Source organism: Oryza sativa, chromosome 10, assembly GCF_034140825.1.
Source record: "Oryza sativa Japonica Group chromosome 10, ASM3414082v1".
Lineage (NCBI taxonomy): Eukaryota > Viridiplantae > Streptophyta > Magnoliopsida > Poales > Poaceae > Oryza > Oryza sativa.
In genome coordinates, this window is record NC_089044.1 from 12,534,118 (window position 1) to 12,550,149 (window position 16,032).

Genomic DNA, 16,032 nt, shown 5'->3' on the forward strand with positions numbered 1-16,032 from the left:
CTCATTGTTTGCTTATGCTTATAAATCAAAGTTTAAATTTTAAAACTTAATTTTAAATTTAAATTTTTGGTTTTTCCATCGCAGTTTATTTTAAAGTATTCTCTGTAAAATCATTAAAAACACGTACATGAAAGTTTTACTCGTAGGAAATATGAATAAGCTAAACAATGACACGTAAAACTCAGGGGCAAAACCGTCTTTCTCCTCATCCAGCTACAGTCATCCAGAGACAGCCTGCCTCAGCTCCACCCGTTCCCATCGATCCATCCCCGAAACCAGCGAGTGAAAACATCCCTCCTCCCTCCTTTTCATTTCACCCCGAAAAATCCCCCACAAAAAAAAGAAAAAAAAACCCAAACCCCCTCGCGCGGAGGCCGAGAGAGATCCCCCGCTCCGCTCCGATCCCCAGGCGTGCGCGCGTGCGGGGCTCGCCGCGCGTCGCATGGTGGCGGCGCGGCCGCCGGAGCACACGCCTCGGCCTCGATACCCCCCACCACAGCCATGGCGGCGGCGGCGGACGCGCGGCGCTTCGCGGTCGTGCCGCAGCTAGGTGAGCATAACACGCGCGGGGTTTGGGCGGAGAGCCGCGGCTGCGTCGCCGTCGCTCTGGTCCGGATGGGGGCACGCCGCGCGTGTCGCGCGGGGGTGCTTTGTCGGCTCGTTCCGATCTGGTGTGGTGGATGGATCATGGATGGACAGGGGAGGGGGGGTCGTCGTTGGTCGCGGTCAACGCGCCGGTCGTGGTTACCTCGCGGCTATTGCTTGGGGGGGGGGGGGGTGGGGGTAGCGGAGGGATTGGTAGAGCTGTAGTGGATTTTTTTTTTGTTTTGTTTGGCGTTGTGGAAGATTTTTCGTTCGATTCTGCTGCTTCGAGTGTTGGTGTAGATCGGGCTCCTACGGATTGGTTTCATTTCTCGGTGATAGTCTCTCTGTTTTTTTAGTCCATTGCTCCAGTGATTATTACTGTTCTAGTAAATGAAATGCGGTGTCGTTGCATTTAGCGTTGAATGGAGTAAGTATTGGGCTGGATTTTGGAGCTTGGACTGCAGCGCGCACAATTTAGTTTCGTGCGTAGAGCAGTTGGTTGTACTACTTTTTTTGGTTCAGTCATGCTTTTGTTCCCCTTTCGAAACGAGGGGATCATGTTGGCCGGCCTGCAGTTCTCCACTTGTGTGGACAAGAGTGTTAGTAGTATCGGTTGGTTCTGAAAGAGAATTTTGTTATGTGATGATGCTGTCTATGATTTTTTTTTTTTGAGAAATATGGTGCACTGTTTAACTGTCGCTGACTCTGTGATCTATAAACAGATATTGCGCAGATACTGAAGGAGGCTCAACAACGATGGTTGCGTCCTGCTGAAATTTGCGAAATACTTAAAAACTACAAAAGTTTCCGTATTGCACCAGAACCACCAAACAGGCCTCAAAGTAGGATACTTGTCTCCTTAATTAAATGTTGCTCTAATTTGTTGTGCTTTTGTATTGAGGTTATTTTTATCGGTGAATCATCATAATTAAAAATAATCATTTGAAAAAAATACTAGGAGAAACATGAAATTTGATTGCATGCTAATTTGTGAAAATATCTTTAACCTTAATAATATGAAGTTCTGAACTTCTATCTTATAGCTGCCTGCATGTATTATGGTAGTTTTAGCTTGTTATTTACCTTTTGTGCCACGTTGTATTCCTGTTTAATTTCTGTGTGCATCATAAGTAAATAAAACATACTACCTCCGTTTTTTTTATGTATGACGCCGTTGACTTTTCACATAATGTTTGACCATTCATCATTTTCAAAAATTTAGTATAAATATGTAGAAGTATAAGTTAAGATTATAGTTTCTTTGATGGTAAAACAAGTCACAACAAAATAAATGACATTTATATATATATATTTTTGAATAAGACAAAGGATCAAACGTCACGTCAAAAGCCAACAACATCATAGATCAAACATTAAAAAACGGAGGTAGTAATATTTATTACTGGGCTCCTTATGACTGTTACAATGGAACACTTGTCAGGCTGCATTAGTGAGGTATCAATATGCATTTCTTTTACCATCAAAGAGTTATTCTATTCTCTTGACTTTGATGCCTTTCCTTCATGAAAAAAAATACTGTATTGCACATAAAACAAGATGTACTGGTATGTGAATTTAAAAATCTACTTTTTATTGACCTGATCGTTTAGTTGCAACACTAGTAAACAGTTCACTTTTCTTACATTACCAATTACCATTGCATGCATGTAATTGAAGTTGATAAAGTGCCTATACCATCCTCAAGTTCAATATTTCTGATCATTCTTGCCCTGCCTAGGTGGCTCGCTTTTCCTATTTGATCGGAAAGTATTGAGATACTTTAGGAAGGACGGCCATAATTGGAGGAAGAAAAAGGATGGAAAGACTGTCAAAGAAGCACATGAAAGGCTGAAAGTAAGTCACTTTGCGTTATGTAGTGATTATTTATCAATGTGAATAAGACTCACTGTTGTTTGCCAATCCAGTCTGGAAGTATTGATGTGCTTCACTGCTACTATGCACATGGAGAAGAGAATGAGAACTTCCAAAGGAGGACTTACTGGATGTTGGAAGAGTAAGCCGAATTCTTCCAAAAATATTACATGTTCGTTTATGTTATTAGCAATGCTATAATTGTTCTGAGCCTATGAGGCTATGAACACAAATTCTTTATCAGAGGCGCATAAATGAACACACTTGCATGTAGAGTTTGCATACAGAATTTTAGTTATTTGCATTTGGATAACCTTATAGAGTTACCCTTGCTTTTGCAGGGATTTTATGCACATTGTTCTTGTACATTATCTTGAGACCAAGGTATTACTGAACTCTCCTATCTTTCACTTAATGATTAGCTTATATCTACCTTAATCTACATTCCATCTTTCGGTATCCAAAAGTTACATGCATTGTTTAGCGCCATAATGTTTGATTCCTTTTTCTGGCGCTTTCATTTTTTTTATTGTGGACTTTATTTATTTTAATTTTTTATTGACCAAATACTAGTACTATATTGCACCACTGTGCTACGAAATTGTAGTACTATGATTATTTAGTTTTGATGATTGATATTCACATAATTTGGGATATCACTTATGTATGCTTTCGTGCTTGCTAGCAATCTTTACATGCATTTTTCAGAAATACACATTTTTCCTTTGTATTTGTACTTAAGGTGGTGCTTGTTACGTGTAATGATTTTTGAATTAATTATATGTCAGCTACCAATTCCACGATACAGAAAACAGCGGTATGATACCAACTCTAGGAGTTACATGATATTGACCTGACTTAATGTAAGTCTCATATTAAGAATTAGATAAATATTAGGTGTTAACATCTGATTTTTTTTGTAGTATCATTATATAATGATAATGAATATGTCTTAAAAATTAGACGGAACAGTGTGTAATTTTTTTCATTTGTATAGTTGGAACTAGTTTTAGAAACAGAGTGCTATTATTTTCTGATTTATCTGCTTAGTGAATTTTCATTCATTTCCATTTCCATTTCTGTAGTTCAAGTCAGTTTTCTTATTTCACATTGTGAATAGAATTCCTCATTGCCTGTTGAAGAGAGCTTTTTCCTCTCTTGTTTTGCTCTTGTAAGAAGTCACTTAACCCTCATTGCATCGTGCTATGCGACTATGAACTTCAGGGTGGGAAATCTCGTACTAGGGGCAACAATGACATGCATCAAGCAGCTGTTATGGATAGTCCATTAAGTCAATTACCTTCACAAACTATAGATGGTGAAAGCTCACTTAGTGGACAGTTCTCTGAATATGAAGAGGCAGAATCAGGTAAAAATGTTGGCTGTCTTCTTCGGTTATCTATAATGATAATGAAAATACTACACAGAAAAAAATAGTTTCACTGATACATATTCCAACTATGCACAGCGTATCTAAAGCAAAATTCGGTGCAGCAGATGTTTATTCAGGAGGAACCGGATACCACTCTTTCACTCAGATGCAGCAGCAGCAAAATGGAATTGGACCTGTGACTGATGCTTCTATGTTCAGTTCTCGTGTTTCTGCTTCATCCATAGGTAATTAACAAGAGAAATACGCATGTGGTTTGAACCTAAGTGAAGTCGATATTAACTTCTTTTGTCACATGATTTCAGGTAATTATCAGGGACAACATGCTATGGGACATACAACAAACTTCTATTCTAGTAGTCAACATGATTCACCTCTTGTTCTCAGTGATCCAAACCTTGAACTTGCAAATAATGGACATGAGTCATTGTGGAATGGGGTTATGAAACCTGATGAAGGGACTGTTCAAATGACTCATCTACAACCTCCTGTTCATCCTGAGCAAGGCATGTTCACCACAGAAGGCCAAGGGGTTGAATATTTGACATTCGATGAAGTATATTCTGATGGACTCAGTCTGAAGGATATAGGTGCTGCAGGTGCTGATGTAGAACCATTCTGGCAGGTATGTGCAAGTTTTGTAATAGATGCTAAAATATTGTCCTGTTGTAAAGTTAATAGTTGCTCTCATATGGTAATTCTTCCCCATATTGTGCGCTAAAAATCAAAGTTTCAACTCTCATATGGTAATTCTTCCCTATATTGGCGCTCTTGGTGCTTTTGTCTGGTTTAGTTTTCTTCAAACAGCTATCTAACAGAAGCCATTGCATTTCAGCTCTCTAGTGCTACTGCTGATATATCTGCAACAGAGAACAGCGTCCAACAAAATGATGGATCTCTAGGGGCAGCTATTGGCTTCCCATTTTTGAAAACTCAGTCATCCAATCTATCTGACATCCTGAAAGACAGCTTTAAGAAATCTGACAGTTTTACAAGATGGATGAGCAAAGAGCTTCTTGATGTTGAGGATTCGCAAATTCAGTCTAGCTCAGGGGCATACTGGAACACTGAAGAGGCAGATAGTATCATCGAAGCATCAAGCCGTGAGCCACTGGATCAGTTCACCGTGGCCCCTATGGTTTTGCAAGACCAGCTATTCAGTATAGTTGATTTTTCGCCAAGCTGGACATATGCAGGCTCGAAGACCAAGGTATAGTTTTCTGATGGTGAAACTTTTCAGCTTTTTTTTTTTGTTGAAATTCCAGCTAAAATAGTGTTCTCCAGGTGCTCACAAATATGTTGTATGCAATGTAGGTTTTAGTTACTGGTAGATTCTTACATGCTAATGAAGTCACGGAGAGATGCAAGTGGTCATGCATGTTTGGAGAAGTTGAAATTCAAGCGGAGATTTCAGCAGATGGGACTCTTCGATGTTATTCTCCCCCGCATAAACCAGGCAGAGTCCCTTTCTATGTCACCTGTTCCAACAGGTTAGCCTGTAGTGAAGTACGTGAGTTTGAATTTCGACCAAGTGACTCTCAATACATGGATGCTCCTAGCCCGCTTGGTGCAACCAACAAAGTTTATTTCCAGATACGTCTTGACAACCTATTGTCCCTGGGGCCAGATGTGTACCAAGCTACTATAACTAACCCCAGTAAGGAGATGATCGACTTGAGCAAGAAGATTAGTTCACTGTTGGCAAACAATGATGAGTGGTCCAAGTTACTTAAATTGGCTGATGATAATGAGCCTCTTAGCCATGATCAGCAGGATCAGTATGCTGAAAACTTAATTAAGGAAAAATTGCATGTCTGGCTTCTCCATAAAGTAGGCGATGGTGGCAAAGGACCCAGTGTGTTAGATGATGAGGGGCTGGGTGTTCTTCATCTTGCAGCTGCCCTTGGTTATGATTGGGCCATAAGGCCAACTGTTACTGCTGGTGTGAACATAAATTTCAGAGATTTTCATGGATGGACTGCATTACATTGGGCTGCATTTTGTGGCAGGTAAGTGACTAAAATGGTGAATTAGGCTAAGAGTATGTTTTTTCTTTAATTTTTGAATATTGGACAGTAAATACTCTTTGATCTATGTTGCAGAGAACGGACTGTAGTAGCACTTATTGCACTGGGAGCAGCTCCTGGAGCTTTGACAGATCCACATCCTAATTACCCTGCTGAAAGCACACCAGCAGACCTTGCATCTGCTAACGGACATAAGGGCATCTCTGGTTTCCTGGCAGAGTCCTCTCTGACAAGTCATCTTCAAGCCCTCAATCTGAAGGAAGCCAATATGTCTGAAATATCTGGTCTACCTGGTATTGGAGATGTAACTGAGAGAAATGCATCTCAGCCTGCAATTGGAGATTCCTTAGGTGCTGTTCGAAATGCCGCTCAAGCTGCTGCTCGAATATATCAAGTTTTCAGGGTGCAATCCTTCCAGAGGAAACAAGCGGTCCAATATGAGGGTGACAAAGGTGGCATATCGGACGAACACGCACTTTCACTCCTGTCTATGAAGCCATCCAAGTCAGGCCAGCTTGATCCCCTGCATGCTGCAGCATCTCGTATACAAAATAAATATAGGGGATGGAAGGGGAGAAAGGAATTTCTTCTCTTCAGACAACGAATTGTGAAGATCCAGGTACTGTATATTATATATATTGAAATCCAACAGATAATTTAGTTTCCCATATTTCTCAATAGTTGCATTGCTCTTATCAAAATTTTGTTTGTCTGCCACTGGGAATATTAATGAACACCTGGATGGATATTAAGATCAAGAGTACTATAGTGGGATAATCTTTGTTTTACCGTCTAATCCGTCATTGGCTAATGCTGATATATATGTATATATATCTTTTTGCTGGCTAGGCTCATGTGCGAGGCCACCAGGTGAGGAAGCATTATCGGAAAATAGTTTGGTCTGTTGGGATAGTGGAGAAAGTTATATTGCGCTGGAGGCGAAGAAGGGCTGGGTTACGTGGTTTTAGGCCTACAGAAGGTGCAATAGAGAGCAGCAGTGGTGGCACAAGTAGCAATTTGGTCAAAGATAAACCTGCTGGAGATGATTATGATTTCTTGCAAGAAGGACGGAAGCAAACTGAAGAAAGGCTGCAGAAAGCTCTTGCCAGAGTGAAGTCCATGGTTCAATACCCAGAAGCAAGGGATCAGTACCAAAGGATTTTGAATGTTGTTTCGAAAATGCAAGAGTCTCAGGTAATGTCCTGGTTCCCTATAAACAAGTAGCATTAAGCGTTGCTGTTATGTCTTACTCTGCAACTTTTATCCAAATGGAACACTTACGCCGTTTGTCCCTGCTGATATGACGACAGACCGTGCAAGAAAAGATTTTAGACGAATCAACCGAGATGGATGAAGGTGATTTCATGAGTGAATTCAAGGAGCTGTGGGATGATGATACACCACTCCCTGGTTATTTCTAGTGTTCTAGACTAACTGGTGGTGTCTCTGTAAATCTCTTCTCTTCAGTTCTGCTGAATTGACACCTGCCGATAACCCAAACTCTCAACATAGCATGAATAGCATGATCTTAAAATCTTGAATGCTTGGATTTGGATTCAGTTGTGGTATTCTTGCTTTTATGTTATAGCGTTATGTACAGTAGAATCTTATTTTATCATTGAAGGAGCCATGTATATGCAGTATGAAACTAATGCAGAAAGTTGGTGGTTGTATCATTTGAATTCAAAGCTGCATGTGTGCTAAGCAATTTCTTGCATTAGAGAAATTCGATGTAGTGTGGTAACTTTTATTGAAAGGATGCAGTGTGGTAATTGATACACTTGGGAGTGATGGTGCCTGCTGGTGCGGTACATGGGGATAACAAGTATACATAAACGTTATTGGGATGCTTTACAGCTTTAGCAATGTGGTTGAATAAACTTTAGTTGTACTTTCGGGTTTTGCAAGATGCAATCGTGTCCAGTAGGTTCCAGATCATTAAATTATGGGACATGTATCACATTTGACAGAGAACCTCTTATTTTTGTTACATTTTAGACGGGCTTAGATCGCTTTGAGATTTATTATGCGGTTGCAGTGCCTTCACCTTATCCTCCACTGACGCTCCTGAGATATTTATTTTTTTTTCACTCTTACGAGTAAAAGATTTACCACTAGACCCATATGTTATAAACATACAAGGACTCACATGTCATACATTGTGAGTAGCAAAAAGTTCAAATGCCCCCTCCCTCTCTCCTCTCTCTCCTCATTCATCAGATCAACGTGCTCGACAACTCGAGAAGCCAATCCTCCTGTCGCAGCCGATAAGGTCCTTCTGACCAGCCTCCTTTGTTTACCTCGGCTCTTATCGGATGACCTAATAAACCAAAGAAAAAGCCAAATTTTAAATTTTTAAACTTAATTTTGAGATACTTTCAACGTAGTTTATTTTTCACCATTAGCTTTTAAGTCATAAAAACACATATATAAAAGTTTTATCTACATATTTATTTTTATTCCCTAATAAGCCGTTTTGGCTTTTTAAGGAAAAAGCCAACCGATGGGACCTCTCGTCTTCTCTTTCCACCCAAACATTGTCTCCAAGCCTAAATCCTAACTTATCGGATTACTGTTTGGTTGTTGGACTTTGTCAGGGGATGCCAGAGCTTGAAGAGAAGGTGAACGTCCTAGTATGTATCGCGAATCAGAGATTTTGGTCCCTCATTTTTTTTTTTGGAAAAAGTACGTTTTACCCCCCCCCCCTCCGAACTATTGCGACAGTACGAATTACCCTCCCGAACCACAAAACCGGTTATATTACACCTCAAACTATTGATACCGGCTGAATTACCCCCCGACTCAATACTGAGTGGTTTTGCTCCTACGTGGCATACACGTGGCGTCGACGTGGAAATCCAATCAGTAAAAAAAAAAAAGAAAATATAGGGCCCACCTGTCATTACTCTCACTATCTCACTGTCTCTCCCTCTTCTCCTTCTGATGGCGACGGCCGAGGCAACAAGCGCACGCGGAGTCAGCAGCGGCAAGGCGAGGCGAGGCGGCGGCGGCGGCGGTGGAGAGCAGCGGGGGCAGAGGAGAGACGAGCGCGGTGGGGGCGGCGGAGAGGCGAGCGCGGCGGTGGCGGAGGAGGCGAGGCGGCGGAGAGGCGAGCGTGGCGGGGCGGAGAAGGCGAGGCGGCGGCGGCGAGGCAGGGCAGGCGCGGTGGGGGCACCGGAGGAGGCGAGGCAGCAGAGTGGCGAGCGTGGCGGCGAGGCGAGAGGCGGGGGTGGAGGAGGCTAGGCGGCGGCGGTGAGGCAGGGCGGCGCAGGTGCTGCGGAGGAGGCGAGCGGCGGCGGGGGCGGCGCGGCTGCGGGGTGCGACGGAGAGGCGAGCGCGGCGGGGGCGGAGGAGGCGAGGCGGCGGAGAGGCGAGCGTGGCGGGGCGGAGAAGGCGAGGCGGCGGCGGCGAGGCAGGGCAGGCGCGGTGGGGGCACCGGAGGAGGCGAGGCAGCAGAGTGGCGAGCGTGGCGGCGAGGCGAGAGGCGGGGGTGGAGGAGGCTAGGCGGCGGCGGTGAGGCAGGGCGGCGCAGGTGCTGCGGAGGAGGCGAGCGGCGGCGGGGGCGGCGCGGCTGCGGGGTGCGACGGAGAGGCGAGCGCGGCGGGGGCGGAGGAGGCGAGGCGGCGGAGAGGCGAGCGTGGCGGGGCGGAGAAGGCGAGGCGGCGGCGGCGAGGCAGGGCAGGCGCGGTGGGGGCACCGGAGGAGGCGAGGCAGCAGAGTGGCGAGCGTGGCGGCGAGGCGAGAGGCGGGGGTGGAGGAGGCTAGGCGGCGGCGGTGAGGCCGGGCGGCGCAGGTGCTGCGGAGGAGGCGAGCGGCGGCGGGGGCGGCGCGGCGGCGGGGGGCGACGGAGAGGCGCGCGCGGCGGGGGCGGAGGAGGCGAGGCGGCGGAGAGGCGAGCGTGGCGGGGCGGAGAAGGCGAGGCGGCGGCGGCGAGGCAGGGCAGGCGCGGTGGGGGCACCGGAGGAGGCGAGGCAGCAGAGTGGCGAGCGTGGCGGCGAGGCGAGAGGCGGGGGTGGAGGAGGCTAGGCGGCGGCGGTGAGGCAGGGCGGCGCAGGTGCTGCGGAGGAGGCGAGCGGCGGCGGGGGCGGCGCGGCTGCGGGGTGCGACGGAGAGGCGAGCGCGGCGGGGGCGGAGGAGGCGAGGCGGCGGAGAGGCGAGCGTGGCGGGGCGGAGAAGGCGAGGCGGCGGCGGCGAGGCAAGGCAGGCGCGGTGGGGGCACCGGAGGAGGCAAGGCAGCAGAGTGGCGAGCGTGGCGGCGAGGCGAGAGGCGGGGGTGGAGGAGGCTAGACGGCGGCGGTGAGGCAGGGCGGCGCAGGTGCTGCGGAGGAGGCGAGTGGCGGCGGGGGCGGCGCGGCTGCGGGGTGCAGCGCGGCGGCGGGGGTGCGGCGGAGGAGGCGAGCGCGACGTCTTCCATTCGCAGACGTGGGTCGGTCGCCGTCGGCGGCAGCGGCGGGAGGAAGTAGGCGTTCACGGCGAATCCCCGCGATGTCGTCCCCCCGCCAACCGCCTCGTAGCCGTGCTTCGCTGCCCTTCGCCGCGACAAGGGGGCACGGGCGCCGTCACGCCCGCCAGCCACCGGCCGCTTCTCCACCACGCCCGCCGCCTGCCCCGGCCCCACCACTCCCCGCCGTGCCACCCACTGCCGCGCTCGTCGCCCATCCGCGCGCCGCCGCCGCCGCCCACTGCCCTTCGACGCGTGCCTGAGAGAGAAGGGGGGGAGGGGGAAGACTGAAGAGAGGTAATGACAGGTGGGCCCTATATTTTCTTTTGTTTTTTTTTTGATTGGATTTCCACGTCGACGCCACGTGTATGCCACGTAGGAGCAAAACCGCTCAGTATTGAGTCGGGGGGGGGGGGGTAATTCAGCCGGTATCAATAGTTTGAGGTGTAATATAACCGGTTTTGTGGTTCCGGGGGGAGGGTAATTCGTACTGTCGCAATAGTTTGGGGGGGGGGGGTAAAACGTACTTTTTCCTTTTTTTTTTATAAAACGTGATTTAACAATTTTGTTAAAGTGATGGTCACATGGGCCATGGTTGCAGACGATTTCCATCATAGCCAATTTTCTTCCTCTACTTTATCAAAGTCTAATACAACTATTTTTCACTTTATATACTCCCAATACAATTATTTTCTACTTTCATAAACTACGATGTAATGATTACTTTAAAAATAAACTTATTTTAGAACAGATAGAAGAAACTAAAGATGAACTTCTTACGGAAAGGAGGAAGTAGCTCTTTGATAATCATGTGGGATTGGACAGGGGTCAGAAGGTGAAGGAGAATTATTGAGCTTTTATAGAGCCTAGTTATAAGCCGTTTATTGCGATGGTTTTTTATACAGGTTAGTTGAAAGATTTCGACACAGTGGGCAGTTTGGTTTTATATACCATAGTCAGATTTGTTTAAATATCGGTTTTTCAAGGTGGACGGGGAAGAGGTTTCTAGCCGAAAGTAAAAAGAGACGGAAAAGTAATAAGACTCGGTTCTTTTCTTCACTTTTCCTACTCTCTTATTTTCGCTTGCACGCCTTTTAAGATGTTAAACGGTGTGTTTTTATAAAAAAATTATATACGAATGTTGCTTTTAAAAAAATCATATTAATCCATTTTTTTAAAAATAGCTAATACTTAACTATTCATGTGTGTGTTACCTCCTCCGTTTCACAATGTAAGTCATTCTAGCATTTCCTACATTCATATTGATATTAATGAATCTAGATATAACATTTCTCACATTCATATTAACATCAAGTCTAGATTTATTAATATTAATATAAATATGAGAAATGCTAGAATGATTTACGTTATGAAACTGAGGGAGTACATCATTTTACGTGCCTAAGACAGTCTAACTAACTGTTGTGGTTGAAATTGTTGAAAAAGACCGATGCCTTGAAAGGAAAGGTAGAATGGCAGTTTGGGAATTTTCTGTTTCCCCCATTTTCCTTCCTACTCCACTTGTCATCACGGCGACGGAACAAGTCTTTTGCTAACGGCGTAAGACCCGACCGCAGTCCACCTGAGAAAGATCTCCGACCGCCGTCTAATGCCGCCGCCGCCACCTCCGCCGCTGTCCGCCGCCGGCGCCGGCGGCGGCGGCGGCCGGAGGCGGTGGCAGAAACGGCTGAGCCCCACACTCGCGCGGGACCGCTGCTACACCCGCGCCTTCCGCTCCGCGGGCCTCCGCCCCACCGCCGTCCCGCTCCCCGACGGCGCCGTCGTCCACCTCTGGCTGCCCCCGGCGGCGCCGCCCGCGGCGGCGCTCCAGCCCGTCCTCCTCCTCCACGGCTTCGGCGCGCGCGCCACCTGGCAGTGGGCGCCCTTCCTCCGCCCGCTCATCGCCGCGGGCCTCGCGCCGTTCGTCCCGGACCTCGTCTTCTTCGGCGGCTCCGCCTCCCCCGCCGCCGACCGCTCCCCGGCGTACCAGGCCGCCTGCGTCGCCGCGGCCATGGCGGCGGTGCTCCCGGGGGCCCCGCAGGCGCAGGCGCAGCGGTACGCCGTCGTCGGCGTCAGCTACGGGGGCTTCGTGGCGTACCACCTCGCCCACGCGTTCCCGGCCGCGGTGGAGCGGCTCGTGCTCGTCGCCGCCGGGGTGTGCCTCGAGGAGGCCGACCTCGCCGCGGGGCTCTTCGCCGTGGAGGACATCGCGGAGGCGGCCAGCCTGCTGCTGCCGCAGCGGCCGGAGGATCTCAGGCGGCTGGTCGGGCTCACCTTTTGCCGCCCGCCGCGGTTCATGCCGTCCTGCTTCATCAGAGACTACATCAGGGTAGGTAATCCAGTGACTTGCCAACTAATTTTGCTGCTTTTTGTTGTGGTGAAATCTTTGTGTGGTTGATAGTGGTCACTTTGGATTGGGTGTTTGGGGTGTTAAAATGTGCAATTTGATTTGTGATTCCTACTTTCTACCCTATAAATCGAAACATATAGAGGCATTGGAGCTGCATGGGTCTAGCTATATGGCAATTTCAAATTAGAAATTCTGTAATCGGCTGTATAAGATCTAATTTTGTAGTTCATCTGAATAATTGTTTTATTAGAGTATATAGATCTGATGCTTAGGTTTTTCATTGGCTGTCTCAATGGGTGATCGGACATAGAATTTCCAAATTCCAATGGAGTCCAATGTTTGTACTGTAAATATAGATTTATTTGTTGTGTGGAGATGCTTTTAGTTACCACATCAAGAAATTGAGTAACTCATTGGTATAGGTTAAGCTCATCTAAGTTCATCTGCATAAGTATTTTTCCACTCTATTGGATGAGTATAGTTCTTATTAGAACCTTACCAACTTACTTTGTAATGTAATATAAGCAGTTTATCTATGTCAAATATGCTTGTATAAAGCGGTTCAGGCCATTTTAGGATGGTAGCAATATATTTCTGATATAGTAGTTCAGTAGTTGTTACCATCGGTACAGAACTACAGGTGCCCATCTCGATTGGTTCCATGGAGCATAATTCATGGAACACTTTGATTTTGGCGAGATGTGTACAACAATCGATACATTGCTTTTAAGTGTTACAACTTGAAGTCTTGAACATTCTTGTGCAATCAAGAGATAGTGTTGAAATATTATTCCTCACTGGAAGTTGGCTATGCTGATATCCCGACAGGAAGTTGAGTTAGCTAAACACATTGATTACTTTGCTTGAACCTGCAGAGACATTAGACATAGTTGTTCTTATTCATATGTTGTACTCTTTTCATGGAATTAAGAAACCACAAGTCCTTAGTTCTTGATCATGGGAATAATTGATATTTTGTATTACTAACAAGTAGTACATCCCCCGTTTCAAATTACTTGTTTTAGGTTTGTCCTAAGTCAGACATTCGTATATTTTATTATCAATTTCTAAAAATTCATATAGTTTGAACGATGTTCAAATTGGTGGTCAAAGATAGACATGTTTGACTTAGGACAAAACTAGAATGATGCTGTGCATTTGAAATACTATGATCCCAAAATATTTTTATTGGAGAATGCCTGTATGCATCAGCACTCCAACATACTATGCACAGATCATTAAACAAGTTAGCATTATCCACCCTATTCATGCTTGTTTTCCTTATTTAGAGCACCATGTAAAGCTCTCCCAGAGTCATGGACTCATGGTCCTTCAGATATCTTTATCCATCTTTATGAGAACAATTCTTTACAACATGACCCTTCAAGCAAGAAAAGCTCACATAAAGGGAATTTAAATATATTTCTCAATTGGTCAAGGATTAAAGCATGAAGTGCACGACTGCATGTTGTAAAGGGTACAAGTTAGCATATTTTTCTTGAAATGGTGTGGCCCTAAGTCTATAGATGGAAATGGTGTTGCTGACATGCTGTAGTGTTCTCATGTGTGACTGAGGAGCATAGCGTAATAAAAAGAGACGAGATTTGGTGGAATAAATATTATGAGGAATAAACTTTTTCTTTAATGATAAATTCGCTTAAATCATTTTGATTGTGCTGGAAGCCTGGAATGCTATTTCTTTACCCGGCATACATCTTATATGTACATCTGATATATTATAGCAAGATATCCTTGTAGAATCATCAATTGCATTTGCCACTCTTTGTAGGTTAATATCATAATGTTTGTAGTTACATGTTGCCCACAATGCATATGAATAGAGTGAAATGTATACCTCTATACTACTAAAAAAGACAATAGTGGTTGTGGTGGTTCTGCCACATGCCCACCACCACTACTTTTGCACGTTCTACAAATTAGTCCCTGATATTTTCTGTTATTATGCAATAGTCTAATATTTGTTTGAATCAAATGAATAACATATATTCAAATAAGCATGGCCATTTTACCCATAGCAAACGTGGACATATTTTGCTAGTACTATATTACTAGTAATTCAGTTTATGCACCTAGAGTGAGATTTAAATGTGCACTCCACATCATCAGGTTACTTCTCTTTCAGTACACAGGACAGCTTGAGGGGAAAATTAAGTAGATTTAGAACCTTTTTTTATGTGTTTTTCACATTAGTTAGTTAATTCTGCCAACCGTCTAGCAGTTCTATACATTTTTTCCCCTATTATTTTGCAGGTTATGTGCACTGAGAATGTCAAGGAAAAGACTGAGTTATTACATGCTTTGATCAATGGTAAGAAGCTTTCAGACCTTCCAAAAATTAACCAGGTAATGATTTGCCATTACAAGCAGTTGATGCCTGTCCATGTTTTTTTTACAGTTAATTTAATCTCTTGCCTGTTGCATTCTGTTTATTTGACAGCAAACCTTGATAATTTGGGGAGAGCAAGATCGGGTCTTTCCATTGGAACTTGGCCTACGGCTTAAGAGGTTGGTCTAAATAAAATTGTCATAATATTCAAGTTACCAAGGCAATAAATTTTGGTTTGGATACAGACATTTGGGGGATACATCCGAGCTAGTCATTGTCAAGAACGCTGGACATGCCATAAACCGCGAAAAGCCAGCTGAGCTATGTAGACTTATAAAGAACTGTATCGCTGATCCGTCTGTCAAGTATCGAGATGGTCACAAGGTACAAACTCGCTGCTAATAATCCTTGTTGAAAACCTGCTGCGCATTATGCTATGATGATTAGATTGGCATTCTTGAAGCCCTGTAATGCTGAAGAAATATTTATTGGTCATTGCCAGTGGGCTTTCAAAATCACTAAGAAATTTATACCTTTTGGTTTGCATGCAGGGGTCCTGGAAGAGTGCGATAAAAAGGTTTGCTGGGTCGAGTCTGAGGAAGGTAGACTCTACCCGACCACTGTTATAATGCATATACTGACCAATACCATGTAAGAAATTTGACATCATATAAGTTTATAACCACGATAAGCAAACTTTCTCCCTTAAGAATCACTGTGATGTTTGCGTGTGATTTACTGTTTACACTAAACAATGACCACGGAATGAAGATTGACAAGAAAAGGCCGCAGCTATGTTTCATATATGAGAAAAGAGGCCAGTTAGGAAACTGGGCCTGTAAACTGGGGCCTATGGTTGGCCCAGTATATCCATCGTCATACTCTTCTGACCTTTTTCCTTTAATTTAGGCTCACTCAGAAGAACTTTTCTCCACTTACAAAATTCATATGAAATCTGTTCATTCCAAACAGACATCATGTATCTGGATGATCTTACTTATCTCAATTCATAGCTATGCT

At 45.3% G+C, this 16,032-nt stretch overlaps 3 protein-coding genes across 5 annotated transcripts; 2 read left to right on the plus strand and 1 right to left on the minus strand.

Annotated features, from left to right (window-relative positions):
• The first annotated feature begins 251 nt into the window (after positions 1 to 251).
• Positions 252 to 7,562, plus strand: LOC4348485 (calmodulin-binding transcription activator 3). Of its 3 annotated transcripts, none has more exons than XM_015758912.3 (13): positions 252 to 550; positions 1,308 to 1,427; positions 2,324 to 2,439; positions 2,511 to 2,599; positions 2,799 to 2,841; positions 3,682 to 3,826; positions 3,926 to 4,074; positions 4,153 to 4,472; positions 4,683 to 5,057; positions 5,162 to 5,856; positions 5,950 to 6,493; positions 6,724 to 7,068; positions 7,185 to 7,562. In XM_015758912.3, exons 7-13 carry the CDS (start codon positions 3,996 to 3,998, stop codon positions 7,293 to 7,295), a joined length of 2,469 nt encoding a protein of 822 aa, XP_015614398.1. In that variant the 5' UTR covers positions 252 to 550; positions 1,308 to 1,427; positions 2,324 to 2,439; positions 2,511 to 2,599; positions 2,799 to 2,841; positions 3,682 to 3,826; positions 3,926 to 3,995; the 3' UTR covers positions 7,296 to 7,562. The 3 variants fall into 3 exon arrangements, with proteins under 3 accessions (XP_015614398.1, XP_015614396.1, XP_015614397.1); XM_015758910.3 differs by having other exon boundaries at positions 3,952 to 4,074; XM_015758911.3 differs by having other exon boundaries at positions 3,955 to 4,074.
• A 1,228-nt stretch (positions 7,563 to 8,790) lies between these two features.
• On the minus strand, positions 8,791 to 10,288 carry LOC136353535 (uncharacterized). Its single transcript, XM_066304543.1, has 2 exons — positions 9,982 to 10,288; positions 8,791 to 9,635 (listed from the first exon to the last, which is right to left on the minus strand). The coding sequence occupies exons 1-2, from the start codon at positions 10,286 to 10,288 to the stop codon at positions 8,791 to 8,793; spliced, it is 1,152 nt and encodes a 383-aa protein (XP_066160640.1).
• Positions 10,289 to 11,857: 1,569 nt separating this feature from the next.
• On the plus strand, positions 11,858 to 15,721 carry LOC4348486 (uncharacterized). Its single transcript, XM_015758924.3, has 5 exons — positions 11,858 to 12,644; positions 14,937 to 15,029; positions 15,124 to 15,191; positions 15,258 to 15,396; positions 15,564 to 15,721. Exons 1-5 carry the CDS (start codon positions 11,925 to 11,927, stop codon positions 15,639 to 15,641), a joined length of 1,098 nt encoding a protein of 365 aa, XP_015614410.1. The 5' UTR covers positions 11,858 to 11,924; the 3' UTR covers positions 15,642 to 15,721.
• Positions 15,722 to 16,032: the final 311 nt, after the last annotated feature.